Genomic DNA, 16,673 nt, shown 5'->3' on the forward strand with positions numbered 1-16,673 from the left:
GCTTGAAAAAAAAAAAAAAAGATTTTATTTATTTATTTAGAGCATGAGCAGGAGGGGTGGACAGAGGGAGAGGGAGAAAGAATTTCAAGCAGATTCCACCTGAAGCCTGATGCAGGGCTCAACTTCAGGACCCTGAGATCATGACCTGAGCTGAAATCAAGAGTCAGATGCTCAACTGACTGAACTACTCAGGTGTCCCAGAACAAGGACTTTTATATATTTTTAAGCATATATTTCATTGTTTTAATTTCCCTTCCACTATAATGTGTCATAAAGTTTAAATGATGATTTTTCTGTATCCCTAAATTCTAACTCTATAGCTTAACTTTTCAAGATCTTTGACAATATGATCTTAATCTAACTTTTCCTGCTTTTATCTCACTGTCATTTTTCATAAACTACATGGCTCAGTCAAATTGGGACACCAATTTGGGACACCAAAATAGGCCTGGATATTCTTGTCTTTGTTCTCTTCATCTCTCTATTTAGAATGGTCTTGCCATTCCTCATCATCACACATTGAAAAATCCAAAGTTAAAATCTTCCTTCAGTGCCCAACAGAAAAACCACCACTTCTAAGACTTTTTTCTATTCAATCTAAATATTTCTGAACTTCCATTGCATATTTTTTGTTTCATTGATTTTTATTTTAGTTATCTGGATTCATGTAATAGCCTCTGACTGACTTTAAGTTTCTTAGGGCAAGAAGCAACTAGTACATGTCTCATTTGGGTTTCTTCTTCCAAAAGTGGAGACTGAGACAAGAGCTTTGTGTACAGGTCATTCGGCGAAGTAATGTCAGGGATCAAGAGTAAGGGAACTGGGAAGAATGAGGCAAGGAAGAAGATAAAAGCCAATCTCAGAGTGAGTAAATCTCAGTCCTACTGGGGACTCATTGAGGAATGGTGTAGAACATAACTCATTTGTTAACCCAAGAATAAAAGAAAGCAGTATTTATCTAATGGCTCCCTTCCCTTAAGTGGTCAAGGATCTCCTTAGGGGATGTCTCTGGCACTTCCAGGTTTCTGCATATACCAGAATGGCTGAACAGGCTTCTATGAACATCACGTGCAGGGGTATCATTGAAGCCCAGGGCATAAAGTGAGAGATACGTGGTGCAGCTATGACAAGATGTTATCTGATTATATCTTCCCAGAGCTGGCAGCTAGACTAAAAGAATAGACCGGGAGAGTGATTGATGAGTATAAAAAAAATCTGATAAAATGATGCTAGGAAAATATATCTAATATAGCCCATTCCTTGCAATGTTCCAATCTGCTCATGCCCTGCTCATGCCCTGATCATGTGTAATAGTTCCCAAAGACAAGGATGCTATGCATAAAAACAGTACACATGGACTATATTCCTCCTTCCGATCAAAAGAGCAAAGTCTCTTGTGCATGCTAGGTGTCAGGCAACTAGAATCTCAGAAAGATCTCCAGCCACAGAAAACCAGACTCAGAATTTCCATTTGGCCTGAGATATAATTCAAGAACTCTTGGTTTAGGTTCCCCCAGGTGCAGACCGTGAGACAACTATTCAACTATAAGTAGTTTATTTCAAAGGTGATCCCAGGAAACACCCTTACAGGAATGAGGATATGAGATAAGTATAGAAAGGAAGCCAATGAAAAATACATTTATCAAGCTGTTTCCACCATGGAGAATTAGAATTCCATTCTACTGGGGAACTCAGGGATAGTGTAAAGCACACCCCAGATTTATCCCCAAAATGGGTGAGAAATTTGGGGCATTTATCCAACAATTCTCTTCCTGATATTCATTGAGAGCTCCTTCCAAGAAAAATCTCCAGCACTTCTTGGGGCGCCTGGTGGCGCAGTTGGTTAAGAGTCTGACTCTTGGTTTCAGCTCAGGTTGATCTCAGGGTCCTGAGATCGAGCCCCATGTTGGGCTCCATGGGCAGCATAGAGTCTGCCTGAATTTCTCTCTCTCTCCCTCTGCCCCTCCCACTTGTGCTCTCTCTCTCTCTCTCTCAAATAAATAAATCTTTAAAAAAAGTCTCCAGCACTACTAAATTGCCCTTTGTGTAAGCCAAGTAGGTTCTTATGGCCAGGAGAAAACCCTCCAGGCAAAGAGTGCAGCATTAGCAATAAGTGGCCTTCAACATGCAAGGACAAATGCTGAGTAAAAACAAGAAGGGCACCAATAGCTACAGATATCTGCTATAGAAACTAAAGTTATTTAAATAGGTACTTGTCTTGATTACATGATGAATTCAATGAATTCAGTCCTAGAAAAGAAAAAGATTAATTCCTCATGGGTTAGAAATTAACTACTTAAATAAAAATTATATCATTGTATTAATTTTTATTACCATATATAAATGGTGAACTGGAGAGCCTGAAAGTACACATTTTTATCTACATCATATATTCAAAATGGCATTTAGATTTGTGTTGATGCAAAATAATCACTGTTGGAACCTCCAAAAGCAGCAACAGTTTTCCAAAAGCAGCAAGGGAATTGTTTTAGATCTATGTGTGATCTCTTTTTTTTGCTTGCTCCATCAATTTAATCCTAATAGATGCTCTTAGGTTAGCCCAAAAAAGTCCATGTTTGCTCTTCTCCTTGGGCCATTCCAAGTAAGTCCTTTGTGCCATGAGATTTTTGAGCTTGTGATAGCTGCTAGGAATAGAATACTGTGGAATAGGTTCCAGTAAGATCAAGATTAAGTTATCAAAACCTTCATGAAAGAGATTGTGGTGGGCAAAGTAGAGTTCATAATGGCACCACTCACTCTGGACAAAGTTGGGAGACAAAACAAAGATGGACTTGTAACTTCTCTCAATGCAGTTTATGATATTTTCCACAATGCTCTTGCCAGGAACAAAGTTTCTCTCATGGAGACAAATCCTTATATCTTCTTTTTCTAGGTTTGGTAGTAATTCATTCTTCACCCAGGCAGAATCATGCCCACTATATGAAATAAAAGCATGGAACTGGAGGGTTCTTTGGAGTTCTTCTAAGGGTGTGTTCCTTGCCCTGCGCCGGGTCTGGGTCCACTGACACACCATCCTGAGATACCAGGGCAGATCAAAGTAGATACAGAGAGCAGTCACAGTAAGAGTCAACACCAGCACAGTGATCCCAATGGTAACAAGCAGCAGAGTTGTGTTGCAAGATAACTGAGACACGTGAAAGTCCTTCAGTGGGGTTCCCTTATAGTTTTCTGGATAGCCACACTTATAAGAATCAGGCCAACCCTCTACCACTTCACTTGATACTTGGCCTAGACTTTGGACAAATTCTCTTAGCTCACATGTACATTGGAATGGATTGTTCCCTGCTCTTATGGACCTAATCTTCTGGCAGCTCTGGAAGAAATCAGCTGACGGGTTGGAAATTGAATTAGAGTCAATAATCAGTTTAGAAAGGCTGCTAAAAGTATCACAGTCAGGAAGGTGGTCTAAAGAATTGGAAGCAACATTGAGTTCTTGTAAAGCTTCTAGTTTCATGATTGGTTTAGGAATGCTCCTTATTCTGTTATTGTGAAGATCAAGTACCTTGACCTTGGGAGGTAAACATCTGAAAACAGAGTCAGTAAGTAAATTTGAAGACATATTTAAACTTAATAAACTTTTAGTCCAAGCACAATTTCCTTCATTTTCATCATACCTTAGAGAATTCTGGCTAATATCCAATTGTTGTAGAGACTTCATTTCCTTGGTCATATTAACTATACTTGCAAGTTCTTTTAATTGATTCATTTGTAAATTAAGTGTCTCCAGTTTAGCCAAGTTTCCACAATTTTTAAAAACCATGTCTGTTAAGAGATTATTAGAAAAATCCAAATACAGAAATGGGCTAATTTGGGATGGGCAAACCATGTGGATCATGTGTGTACCAGACACTGTGAAATTGTGGATGTTCATATTTGAAAAGAGTCTATAGATATAACTTTGTGGCAAAGTGAACACATCACTGACAACATGATGTATCGATAAGGCCTTCAGTGAAGTGTTGGAATAATCAAAAGATCTTAAGGTAAGGTAATCTTGTAGTTTTACATTTGAAATTGAGAAATACTCTATGCTTGTATGCCAAACCAACTGGAGGATCGTAATGAAAAAATTCCAAGTTGTTTCCATGTTGTTTAAGGTGAGAGTTGATAACCTTGAATTCTTTTGAAGTTTTGACAGAACATTTTGGAAATAAGAACATCCATTATCATCTAGCACACATTTGATATTAGATAGTTCCAGACTCACTGCTGTGCTGACTGATACATCCAAAGTAAACCTGAATTCCTTTCTTCTGGGGAAAACAATGTGTAGACTTTCTGTGTTAAGGTTTCGAAGGCTCTCAGCATCTTCTTTTTCCCCGTAAGCGTCTCCTAAGACCAGTAACACCTTACTTATATGCAAAGGAGCAATTGGAAACATGCTAGATTTTTGTAACTGTGTGGCACTTAATCCCAGAAATTCCAGGTGAGACATGTTACCAAACTCTTTGCATATAGGCAGATCATCAAATGCATTAAATGAGAGGTCTAAGTGCTTGAGGTTCACAGTGGGATGGCAAGAAATCTTCCCCAACTCATTGTGGGACAAATCCAAGTATTCCAATTCCTGGTTGAATTTGAAAACACTGATATCAAGGTATTGAATTCTATTATGAGAAACTATCAAAATCCTCAGTTTTGATAGTGATAGGATGTCAGAAGTCTGAAGCTCAGATATATAGTTTTGTGATATATCTAAGATTGTTGTTTTCAAGGATAGGTCTTTGGGAACATGAAAGAGACCTGTGTTTGATCTGTTAACTAGAAATTCACTTTCGTCCGACAACTGGATTCTGATCTCAAATATTAACATGACGATTATGGCAAAATGGAAGATGCTAGAATTAGTTTTCATCATTTTGTAACACTAGACATTCCTAAGCGTTGTTGCTATTCCTCAGAGCATCTCGATACAGGTACAGATCCTTAAAAAACAAAACAAAACAAAACAAAACACTTTAAATGACTGTATTAAACTAGGCATGGCTGACAAACATTTTTTCCTAGAGACTCATAAAATGAAGGCTGTGTTCTTTGGAGTCACATAACTGAAACCAGGGAAATATATGTATTGATAAATAATTATACTACCTCTAATCAAACAACTTTTAATATGGAAGGTGTAATGGGTTGAATGGTGGCTCCACCCAAAAGATATATCCACCTTCTAACCCTGTCCTAATCACCAAAACTGTGAATATTACCTAATTTGGAAAAAGGATCTTTGTAGAGATAATTAGGTTAAGGATCTTTAGATGAGGGGATCATCCTGGATTATCCAGGTGGTCTTTAAATCCAGTGACAAGTGTTCTCATAAATATCTCAGAAGGCTATTTGATGGAGACAACAGAGACACAGAGAAGGCCATTTGAAGGAGGCAGAGACTGGAGCAGATACAGCCACAAACCAAGGAATACTGATAGGTACTGGAAGCTGGAAGAGATTTTAGGGAGAGTTTAGTGCTACCAACACCTTGATTTTAGACTTCTGGTCTCCAGACCCATGAGAGAATAAATTTCTTTTGTTTTTAGCCACCAAGTTTATGGTTACTTGTTACAGCAGCCACAGGAAACTAATACAGATGGTTTTACATATTTATGGAAAGTCCACTGACCCCAACCCTCCCGAGATCATATAGAACTCAAGCTAGGATTCACAGCTGGTGTATTTTTCTACCTTTGACATGCACCACCTCATGGCTTTCTTAAGAGTTCCTTTCCCATGGGGTTCAATTTGGACTCTTCTTGCATTACTTTCTATTACCTACACATGGTTTCATGCCTAACTTTGGTCTTATTCAAAAGGTGATTAGATCATGATAAAAGGTCTCTCAGAAAATCCATTTATTCATCCATTTATTTATTCAACCACTATTTATTGATAATCTACTGGCCATGTTTTAGAAACTAGAGATAAAACAGTGAACAAAATAAAGCCCTAATTCTCAAGGAGCTTATTATCTAGTGGGGAGATGGAAAATAAATGACTAAATGTAATTTCATGTAATATTAAATATTATATAGAAAATTTAAGCAGAGGGGCACCTGGATGGCTCTGTCAGTTGAGCACCCAACTCTTGGTTTTAGCTCAGGCTGTGGGATTGAGCCCCATCTTGGGCTCTGTGCTGAGCGTGGAACCTGCTTAAGAGTCTCTCCCTCTCCTCTCCGTCTGCCCTCCCCTCACCCCAGCTTGCATGTGCTCTCTCAAAAAAAAAAAAAAAAAGAAAAGAAAAGAAAAATTGAGCAGAGTAAATGAATCAAGAATAATGGTAAATCCAAGTATGTAACAGTGGTTCGTGGATTTTTTAGATTGATTGGTCAGAGAGGACTTTTCTGAGAAGTTGCCATTGTGGTGTAAACCAGAATGGAGTGAATGAGTAATCTATGGGAAGATCTGGGGGGAAAGCATTTCTGACAAAGAAAGAGGCAAGTACAAAAGTCCTGAGATGGGACTGAGGCTGGCTTATCAGAGGCATAGTAAGGTGGTCAATGTTAGTATGGAGTGAATGAGAATGAGAGGAAGTAGAGCCAAGATTGTACAAGATGCAGATCATTGCAAGGAGTTGGGATTCTAGCCTGAGAGTCATGAGGGAATGGTGAGCACTGAAATGCTGCAAGGATAGGAGTAGTTTCCTCCTCTTCAGAAAAATTTTGTTCATCCATTCATCAAATATGTATTTATTCCCTATGAAGTGCTAGGCATTATTCTAGGTTATGCTTATTGCACTAGTTATCAACCCACTATAGCCCAGACACTATTTTGTTACCAAGATTCTAATGACACGGGAGACCAGAGGGAGTTGTGTTGGGATGAACCCTAGAGTGTGATCCACGTCCCCCTATTCTGCCCCACCCAGACCCTTTCAGCTGGGGCTACATAGCTACATGGATCTTTTAGGGAACTTATTCAATCTCTTGGGGCTGCATTAGACAGGCAAGCCATCAATATCAGCAAAGAGTCAAATTCCTCTTCACATATCCCCTCACATCTCTCAGTGGGCACAAAAGGACCTAAATAATTAAAGTCCCAGAAAATACCCTAAGTCATAAAAATTCCTCAAGGTACATGTACAAACATATCTAGTATTTGGAGCACTGTTTGGACTTACCCTTTTGTAGAGGTATCCAGTGATGCCTTGGTTATTTTGATTTCTTCAAACATATGAGAGGGCCCAGTATACCCCTTTCGTCACCGTTCACGTTAACTCTGTGCAAGGAAAGGAACACAGCCATTAAAATGCATGTTAAAAGGAAAGGTGGCTGAAAAGATGCTTAGCACCACTAACCATCAATGAAATGCAAATCAAAACCATAATGAGATACCACTTTGCACATGTCAGAATGGCAAATATAAAAAAGACAAAAAATAAGAAGTGTTGGCAAGGATGTGGAGAAAAGAGAACTGTTGTGCACTGTTGGTGGGAATGTACATTGGTGCAGCTACTGTAGAAAACAGTATGGAATTTCCCCAAAGGATTAAAGGTAGAAATACCGTATGATCCAGGGGCACCTGGGTGGCTCAGTTGGTTAAGTGTCTGCCTTTGGCTCAAGTCACAATCTCAGGGTCCTGGGAAGGAGCCCCACAATGGGCTCCATGCTCAGCAGGGAGTCTGCTTGTTCCTCTGCCCCTTCCCCTGCTCATGCTCTCCCTCTCTCCCTCTCTCTCTCCCTCCCTCTCTCTCTCTCTCTCCTTCCCCCCACAAATAAATAAATAAAACCTTAAAAAAAAAAAAAAAGAAATACCATATGATCCAATAATCCACTGCTGGGTATTTACCCAAAGAAAATGAAAACGCTATTCTGAAAAGATAAATGCAGTCCTATGTTTATTTCAGCATTATTTACAATAGCCAAGATATGGAACCAACCCAAGTGTCTGTTGATAGATGAATGGATAAAGAAGACACACACACACACACACACACACACACACAGAATTATATATATATATACACACACACACACACACACACACACACACACACACACACACACAATGGAATATTACTCAGCCATTAAAAAGAATGAGATCTTGCCATTTACAACAACATGGATGGACCTAAAGGATATTATGCTAAGTAAAATAAGTCAAACAGAGAAAAACAAATACCATATGATTTCACTTATATGTGAATCTAAAAAACAAAACAAAGAAAAAACAGAAATAGAATCATAAATACAGAGAATAAACTGGTGGTTGCCAAAGGGAACGGGGTTGGGAGGGTGGGCAAAATAGCTGAAGGGGAATGAGAGATACCAGCTTCCGGTTATAAAATAAATAAGTCACTGGGATGAAAAGTACAGCATTAGAACTATAGTCAATAATATTGTAATAACATTTTATGGTGACAGATGGTAATTATACTTATGGTGAGCACAGCTTATTGTATAGAATTGCTGAATCACTAGGTTGTACACCTGAAATTAATATAACATTGTATGTCAACTATACTTAATGTCTAAGTTAAAAAAAAGTAAAGGTGGCATTTTAATGGCATTGGTTATATTTGGCTGAAAGACCCAGAAATTTCCCAATTTTTTTCTCTCCAGCTTCCTGAAAGAGCTACTCATATAAGTAAAAATACTTAAGTAAGAATCAAAATTATACCCAATTACTGTCTGGGCCGGTGCCTAATCTCTCAAAACAGAACCAGCTAGGAAAAGCTAGGTCAAAGTAAAAGTGGCTTGGATTTAGGTTCAAGTGGGATTTCTTGTCTTATTCCTTAGCCTGAATCCAAATCTGGGGATCTTTCTAACTTCTGGCCAACTCCAGGGTTGAAGGTAAGCAGTGATCAGCATAATCAGGCATGGTTCAGGAGAGTGACAAGAGAGACAAGGAACAGAGACAGGGCCCCATGCATGGACATGAGTGCTTAGCACACAGTGAACCCACCACAAACAAGATGAAAAAAGTTGTCCTTGTTTTCTTAAAAAACTGCCTATCTCGAGCATTTACTGAAAGCATGGCTTCAGTTTTATATCTAGCTAAATTAATGGACTTAAATATCCTCTATTTTCCCAGCCTCCATTTTGTCCTTCCCTTTATACTCATCAACTTAAAGTACTCAGTTTATGAAACCACTTTTATTTCTGTGATTAAGAAGTCAAAGTATTGTACACATGAGGAATTGACTTTTGGGTACTTACGGGATCTTTAAATTTCATATATAAAACTTGCTAACTCAGCAAAAATCAATTTTTTTTTAATCGACGTCCTGATGGCCAGCACTGAATCTCCAAACTATTTTACTACCAAATAAAATAATTATTTGCTAACTTGATTAGTAAAAGGAAGATTTATTCAAAAGCATAGAAGTATCTCTAGCTATGTTTATGTCAATTTTAATGATTATGATAGATTTGGCTTCACTTTATATGATACAATACATCAATACATTTGAGTTGTCTTTAGAGACTTTGGTGTAATAAAATCAGGACTTTGACTTGACTTCATGAGTAAAATCCATACAATCAACCTGGCCTATTAAGTTCAGTACCACAAATAGTAATTGCGAGTCTTCTCTACACAAGGCCAACTAGCTTTTAGGTTGAAAGGGTCAGAACCAGTTCAAGAGCATTTTGGCATTATTTCCTATGTGGTTTTGTAAACTTTTGCTTTTTATTGTAAAGATGTACTTACTTTCAATTCTTTTGATCAAATCGGGTGTAGCCTGGGAAACATTTTCCAAAATCTGCAGTTACACCTGACTAGTAGCATCCAGAATAGTTTCAATGGCTTGAGAAAACGGAAAAGAATATTTAGTGGGAAGAGCCCAGAGGAAAAATTAAAATCAACCTGCCCATAAAAACAGAGAGGTTGTTCAGCAGCCCTGCCTCCAGGAGTAATTTACCTACACCCCCATCTTCCTCAGCATTCTCACTGCAAAGGGAGAACTGGGAACACTGGGTTGAAGACCTGTGCCACCTGAGACCAACAGCTAGCAGCTCTGTAAAAAAACCGTGAGACGTTTGCGATCCAAATATTCATCTCCCGACTCAGATACAGTTTCTGAATGCAAGCCATGCATGAGATGAGGTGTCATCCAAAGAAAAACAAACAAATGACACACAAAGAAAAACAAACACACACACAAAAACCCCTTTCTCTGAGTTAGGATGAGAAACTGATGAACAAATGCTAGTTCAAACCGCAGGAAGCACATATGAGCAATAACATATTTAGAAAAACACCCCAAACCCACAGTATGTCTTAATCATAGAGACTTTTGAGATTTTTGTGTCCAACAACTAGTTGAACCATTATTTTCTTTTATAGAATAAAAAAAAAATGTTGCTTACCAACACAACCTGCCCGTCTGTCACGTTGGCAGTCTGTAGGAAATTTAAGTACTTCCTCAAACATTGATTTCACTAGTAACTATATTTAAATGTTAGGGGGTGGAGAGAAAAGCTCTTTTATGCCATCTGCTGAATCCCACTGAAATTACATAGTACATATAAACCTATTTTATTCTATTCACATGTAGAATAGGGTCTGGCGGGTTGACTGATAGACCGTATTTAAATAGGATTTTTGTGGTTCTCTATTTCCCTATAGTCAGCTCACTCTTGTCTACTAACGAAGTGAAGGAGGTAGTGTTAATAACCACAAATGATTATTGACTGAATTCAAAATGCATATGGTTGCAGTTGTGCTGATTGACGGAGTACAAGTCCGGGTGTACATCAGGTGCTTTGCTTTTCATCTTGCCTCTTGATCAGTCCATTATTAAAAGTGACTGAGAGAGGAAAGAGGAAGGGTTCAAGATCAAAGTGCTGCTCAAACTCATAAAGAGGGAAGATCATTCATGTGCTGATATAGAATGGATGACAATCATGTCTTTTTCTTTGACAAATTGGTTTTCAGAGAAAATCTGTGCTCAGATTTTTTCCACTGATATTTTCAAACTTTCTTCAAAAAGTGATTTTTCAAAACTCCACGTGAAAAACATGCTATCTAATAATCTCTTTTGTCCAATAAGGTCTAAGACATCTCCTTCGGGTTAGTTACCTGCACACTCAAGGAATCCATCCTGACAGCTCCACTCTTTTAAAATAACAAAAAGCAACAATAACAGATGGGTAGACAAGGCTAAGAAATGTCCACTGTGTGCCTCAGAACATGTCCCCAACCTAGGACTCCATGATGTGCGGTCATAGACTGGATACAGTTTTTTGCTGTAATCAGCTTTTTCTTCCACAGTGAGCAAGGCCAACTTCTCTCTCTCTGTCACTCTCTCTGTGTTTCTGCCTACCCCGTCACGATTCAGTAGGGGAAATGTGTCTATAAATATATTTCTGAAACTGAAAGAATGAACCTCCTTCTCCTCCATGTCAACCATTTCTTCCCGCAGACCCCTAACAGGAAATGAGGGTCGTCTTTGACTAACAATTCAGCTTCTGGCTCTCAAAGGTACTTGACTGTGAACCAGGTTCAGAGAGGGGGCACTTGAGCATTCTACAGTCCTGTGCTTCCCTTCAAACTCCTCCCCACCACTCTGAGTTGCCCACCTGCCTCTTATTTTCCTCCCTCTTGTCATTGGATGAACTTGTAATCATGTCTACTTGTAATCATGCACGGATCCACATGTCCTTAAAAAAACTTTAATTCTCAGAGAATATGGCTTCCTTGTAAAATTTTAAATATTTTATTTAACCTAATAGGTCCAAAATATTACTTCAATGTGCAATCAATATAAAACATTACTAATGAGATCTTTTATATGTGCTTTATTCTAAGTCTTAAAAATCCAGTGTGTGTCTTATACCTACAGCATATCTCATTTGGACTACCTGCATTTCAGTTGCTCAATGGTCACACTGGACTGGTGGCTACCCTAGGGGAGAGCCCAGGTCTAGATGCAGTCATCACAGCCATGCAAATGAGGACAAGCCCAAGTCTAGTTAATAGCAGCCCAGAAAACGAACTCCAAGTAGAGCTTTCTTATCTTAGACTCTAGGCTCTCCTCACCTACTCTCAATAGCAGTTTCTGCCTACCCCATACCCAGGCATTTCCTTTTGGATTTCCTTTTAGATTTGACCTGTAGTTGTTTTCTTCTTTTTTAAACAAAAGCTTTATTGAGATATAATTCACATACCATAAAAAAAGTTCACCCATTTAAAGTATATAATTCAATGGCTTTAAGTAATTTGTAGAATTGTGCGACCATTATCACAATCAATTTAGAAGACTTCATCACCCTAAAGAGATACACGACACCTCTTCACTGTCACTCTTCACTCCTACATATGCCCCAGCCTTAGAAAATCATGATACATTGTACTAATCCCTATAGATTTGCCTATTCTGGACATTTCATGTAAATGGAATCTATATGTGTTTCTTTGTAATTGGTTTCTTTCACTTAGCTTGATGTTTTCAAGATTTATCCATGTTAGGCTAGTATCAGTGTTTCATTTTTTTTATTATTAAATAATTTTCTATTGTATGGATATCCCACATTTTCTTAATTATTTGTCAGTCGATGGATGATTGGGTTGCTTGCACTTAACAGCTTTTATGAATAATGTGAACATTGTGTACAGGTTTTTCTATAGACATATTTTCTCTTGGGTATATACCTAGGGGTGGAATTGCTGCATCATATGGTAACTATGTTTAGCCTTTTGGAAAGTTCTGGGCTGTTTCCAAAGCAGCTGCACCATTTTACATTCCCACCAGCAGTGTGTAAGTCTTCTAAATTCCCCACATCCTTGCTAACACTTGTTATTATCTGACTTTTATTATAGCCTTCTTAGTGGGAATGAAGTGGTATCTGATTATGGTTTTATTTTGCATTTCCCTGATGCCTTACGATGTGGAGCACCTTTTCATGTGCAGATTGGCCTTTTGTATGTCTTCTCTGCAACCTTGCGGAAACTGTTTATTAGTTCTAATTAGTTTTTTAGTGGTTTCCTAAATATTTTCTACAAACAAGATCATGTTATCTGCAAAATACCATCTTTCTTCCCAATATGGATGCCTTTTATAATATGTTCTTGCCTAATTGTCATGGCTAGCATTTCTAGGACAATGTTGAATAGAAGTGGTGAGACCAGACATCCTCATCTTGTTCCTGATGTTAGGGGGAAAGTTTTGAGTATTTCATCATTAAGGATGATGTTAGCTGTGAATGTTTCATTGATGATTTTTACCAGGTTGAAGAAGTTTCCATCTAGTCCTTGTTTGTTTAGTGCTTTTATCAGGAAGGGGTAGAGAATATGGTTTCTTAATCAATAAGGAAGAGGACAATGCTATGACCACAGTGCCCTACTTTGGGGACTGTGCCTCTGCTTCCTTCCTGCCCTCCCTATTTTTCCCACACCACCATTCTTCCTACCCACCTGACCCTAGAGCTCAAATTGTGCCTCATCAAGCTGGCTGGGAATAAAAATGGCATCACTTGGACATTTGCCTTAAAATTAATTCTTCCTTAATTACTTAAAGTTTTCCAGCCAAAGTTTTGAAACTGCCACCTGAGTAAATTATAGGCCAAGGCCAGCCTTGTCTCCAGCTATTTACCTGATGAGAGGTTCCCTCTTTCAGTTTCATAAAATGTCAACAAGCACCTTTGTACAAAAACTTGGTTGGAATTTTTTACTGTTGTCTGAGGGTGAACTTTTGAAAGGAATGAATAGGTTAAAGGGCACGGACAACTTTATGTTCTTGACGCAAAACTGCCAAGGTGCTCTCTGTTAAGTTTGTGCCGATTTGCCTGCCCCCAAGGATGTCAGAATACTCTCCACATTCTCCACAAAAGTAGCATTTTGGAGACAATTTCATACATGAAGAGGATATCTTGTTATTGTTTCATTTTTATTTTCTTTTATTATAAGTGTCTCAGATGGTGTTTCATGTTTATTGCCAATTTGTATCTTTTAGTGAATTACCTATTCACATCATTTGCCCATTTCTCTATCAGGTTCTTTTTAATTATACATTCTCTTTTATGTTACTGACACTAACTCTCTGTCAAACTTTTTGCAAACGTCTTCCCCCATTATTTACTTCTCATTTCATTATTTTTTGAATCAATAAGTACATATTTTTATATAAACAAGTGAGTTGACTTTTTCTTTGCTATCACTATCATTCAGTTGTGTCTAGTAAACCAAGTTACTCACCACCCCCCCCAAAAAGCCTGATTTGTAGCACTTGCCAATATCTGCCCTGTAAACATTTCCACAGTAGTTGACTTCTAGCTGCCAACTGACTTGCTTGCAAAATTTCTGAATATTTAACAGTTGGCTCTCACAATGTATACAAACTCCAGCAGACCACTGCTACATTGCTTTTAGGTTTAAAAAATTCTTCTCTGTAACAAGGTCAAACAAATACACGTGTATGTGTTCTTCTCAACTATACTTTTGTAGTTATTTTAATTTTTTTATTATCCAAGTAATAAATGTTTAATGAAAAGAAATCAGAAAATATAAATCAATGAAAAGAAAAAAATTAAATCAACAATAATCTCACCATATAGAGATACACCAGTATCATTTTTGTAGCAACATGCAGACTTTTTTTATGTAAATGAACATGATTTAGCAGTCTTGATGGCTGTTAAACTGTTGTTCAGAAAGTTTGTACCACTTTACACACACACACATACTCAAATGGCTTTAGACTATGTATGCTGTTTTATTACCTGTTTTACTTAATTTATAATATATCATAAATATCTTTTCATGTCAGTAAATATCTATCTACTGATGTGATGTGGGCCAGGAGCAAATGGTCAAGAAAGCAATCTTGAGATGTTTTTGGGACAGGACACTGTGGGCAGGAAGAACTGCATTGGGATTGTGAGAAAGGATTGATTATATACTTTTAAACTGGGGCGTAAAGACAGAGGAAGTTTCCAAAAGGCTTTTCATATGTTAAAGAATACTTACTAGGAACCTGGAGATCTGGCTATTGTCAAGCTAAGCTTGCATTTTGCCTCTAGCAAAGCATTCACATTAAGGCAGTTGTGAGTTCCTTGAGGAATGTCATACTCTGCCTGTCTCAGGTATTTATCAACGGGCTGCAAGTTGTAAGGAAATGTAATTTTATCTGTATTTCTTTTGCCTTTGTTCCCCTTACATCAGACATGTCTGCAATACCTGTAGACTTGGGTGAATTCCTCTTCTTGAGGTCCCCCAAATATCCTGAAGTTTCGGCACCTGCCAGGAAGTGACATTCTTTACTCACTTAGTAAGGCTGCCGGGAACCCTGTAAGCAAGGTGGCAAGCCAACGCGTCTAAGGGGCTCTATTGTCTTCATGCTTCATACAGTCAGTCTTTCTTCCTTAAAGCTGTATGGCCATATCTGATCTACGCACTGTCTCTCAAATATGACATTCCAGTCAAAGCCTCAGTAAAATAACCAATGTATCCAATGGTGTCCTGTTATAAAGAGAACAGTTTTTATTGAACTTTCGCAAATAATTATAATTGTCATGAAAGAAAGAACACTCACTGAGAGTTTTGCATTTCATGGTTCAGGTAAAGAGAAAAGTTAAATGCTTCAATCTGTTCACAAAGGAATATTTTAATCATATTTCTGTATATCATGGATATCTTAGAGAAAGTTTCCTTAATCTAGAAGAGCAAACATTAACGAACCAACGTTTCAAAGGAGAGTCACAAAAACTATAATCATCTTCCTCAATTTATTTAGTCCCATGTTACTAATTCTTGCTCAGTCTGAATACAGCTTTTTTTAAGTTAGTTTTGGAAATTCTTACTCATTTTAGTTTTATGATTTTAAAGATGTCAAAAACCTATATTTGTCAAAAGTCCTTTTTATGAATCTCCTTGAAGGTGAAACACATTTTGAAAGAGAATAAGGACAATAAATGACAAAGGCTCAAAAATGGACATGGTGAAAGATCTGATAGGATAGTTCATTATAATATAGCTGATAAGGAAATCCAGTTATTTCTATGACACATAACACTTCAATAATCAGAATATCAAGTAATGGCCTTATGCCAAAACATATTTAAAACTTCAGGAATTTCATACAATTTCTAGGATAGCTATAGCATTTACCCAAACAATATAACCTAAGGTTATCATTATTTATTTAACAGTGCTTCTGAAGTAATTTAACATACCAAATAAAAAGGCCTAATTAGTCAAAAAGTCTTCACTTACAATTCAAATCGTGGGGAAGTTTGTTTAAAGCCTCAGAAAGTTATAAAGCACATGCCTAAATAGGATTACAGATCATTACAAAACTTGAAACTTATTTATTTCACTAAGGTGGCAATAAAAGTTTCCAAATATGTAGAGTTATATAGTTGTTAGCAAAACTTAGCTCCATTAATATTGAGAAGTTTTAACCATCTTAAGTAATCAAAGACCTGATAAAGACAAAGCATAAAAGTTTTGGTTTTCCAGGCAGACAAAAGAGAAAAAAACTTTATTTACATTTTCTTTTTTTTAGCTTATTTTTTAAAGATTTATTTATTTATTTATTTGGGAGAGAGGGGAGCAGGGAGCACAGAAGGAGAGGAGCAGAGGGCCCGATGTGGGACTCAGTTGTAGGACCTTGAGATCGTGACCTGAGCCAAAGGTACACACCTAACCGACTAAGCCACCCAGGTGCCCTATTTATATTTTCTTATCAAGAGCAGACCAGCAATCCAAGGAAACCTTGTCTTTTT

At 37.7% G+C, this 16,673-nt stretch overlaps 1 protein-coding gene across 5 annotated transcripts in view; it reads right to left on the reverse strand.

The window, feature by feature from the left end:
* Positions 1–1,990: 1,990 nt before the first annotated feature.
* TLR1 (toll like receptor 1) overlaps positions 1,991–16,673 on the reverse strand; it is a 39,537-nt gene continuing 24,854 nt past the window's right edge. The window contains exons 1-4 of one of the 5 annotated variants that reach the window (XM_032400191.1): positions 10,320–10,346; positions 9,661–9,756; positions 7,130–7,227; positions 1,991–4,946 (exon numbers count right to left, since the gene is read on the reverse strand). In XM_032400191.1, coding sequence (XP_032256082.1) covers positions 2,495–4,879 — 2,385 coding nt within the window. In that variant the 5' untranslated portion in view covers positions 4,880–4,946; positions 7,130–7,227; positions 9,661–9,756; positions 10,320–10,346 and the 3' untranslated portion in view covers positions 1,991–2,494. Of the gene's footprint in view, positions 4,947–7,129; positions 7,228–9,660; positions 9,757–10,319; positions 10,541–15,126; positions 15,782–16,673 lie in introns of those variants that run through there. The other 4 variants (XM_032400193.1, XM_032400194.1, XM_032400192.1 and 1 more) reach the window with 4 other exon arrangements.

Source organism: Phoca vitulina, unplaced genomic scaffold, assembly GCF_004348235.1.
Source record: "Phoca vitulina isolate PV1807 unplaced genomic scaffold, GSC_HSeal_1.0 scaffold3, whole genome shotgun sequence".
Lineage (NCBI taxonomy): Eukaryota > Metazoa > Chordata > Mammalia > Carnivora > Phocidae > Phoca > Phoca vitulina.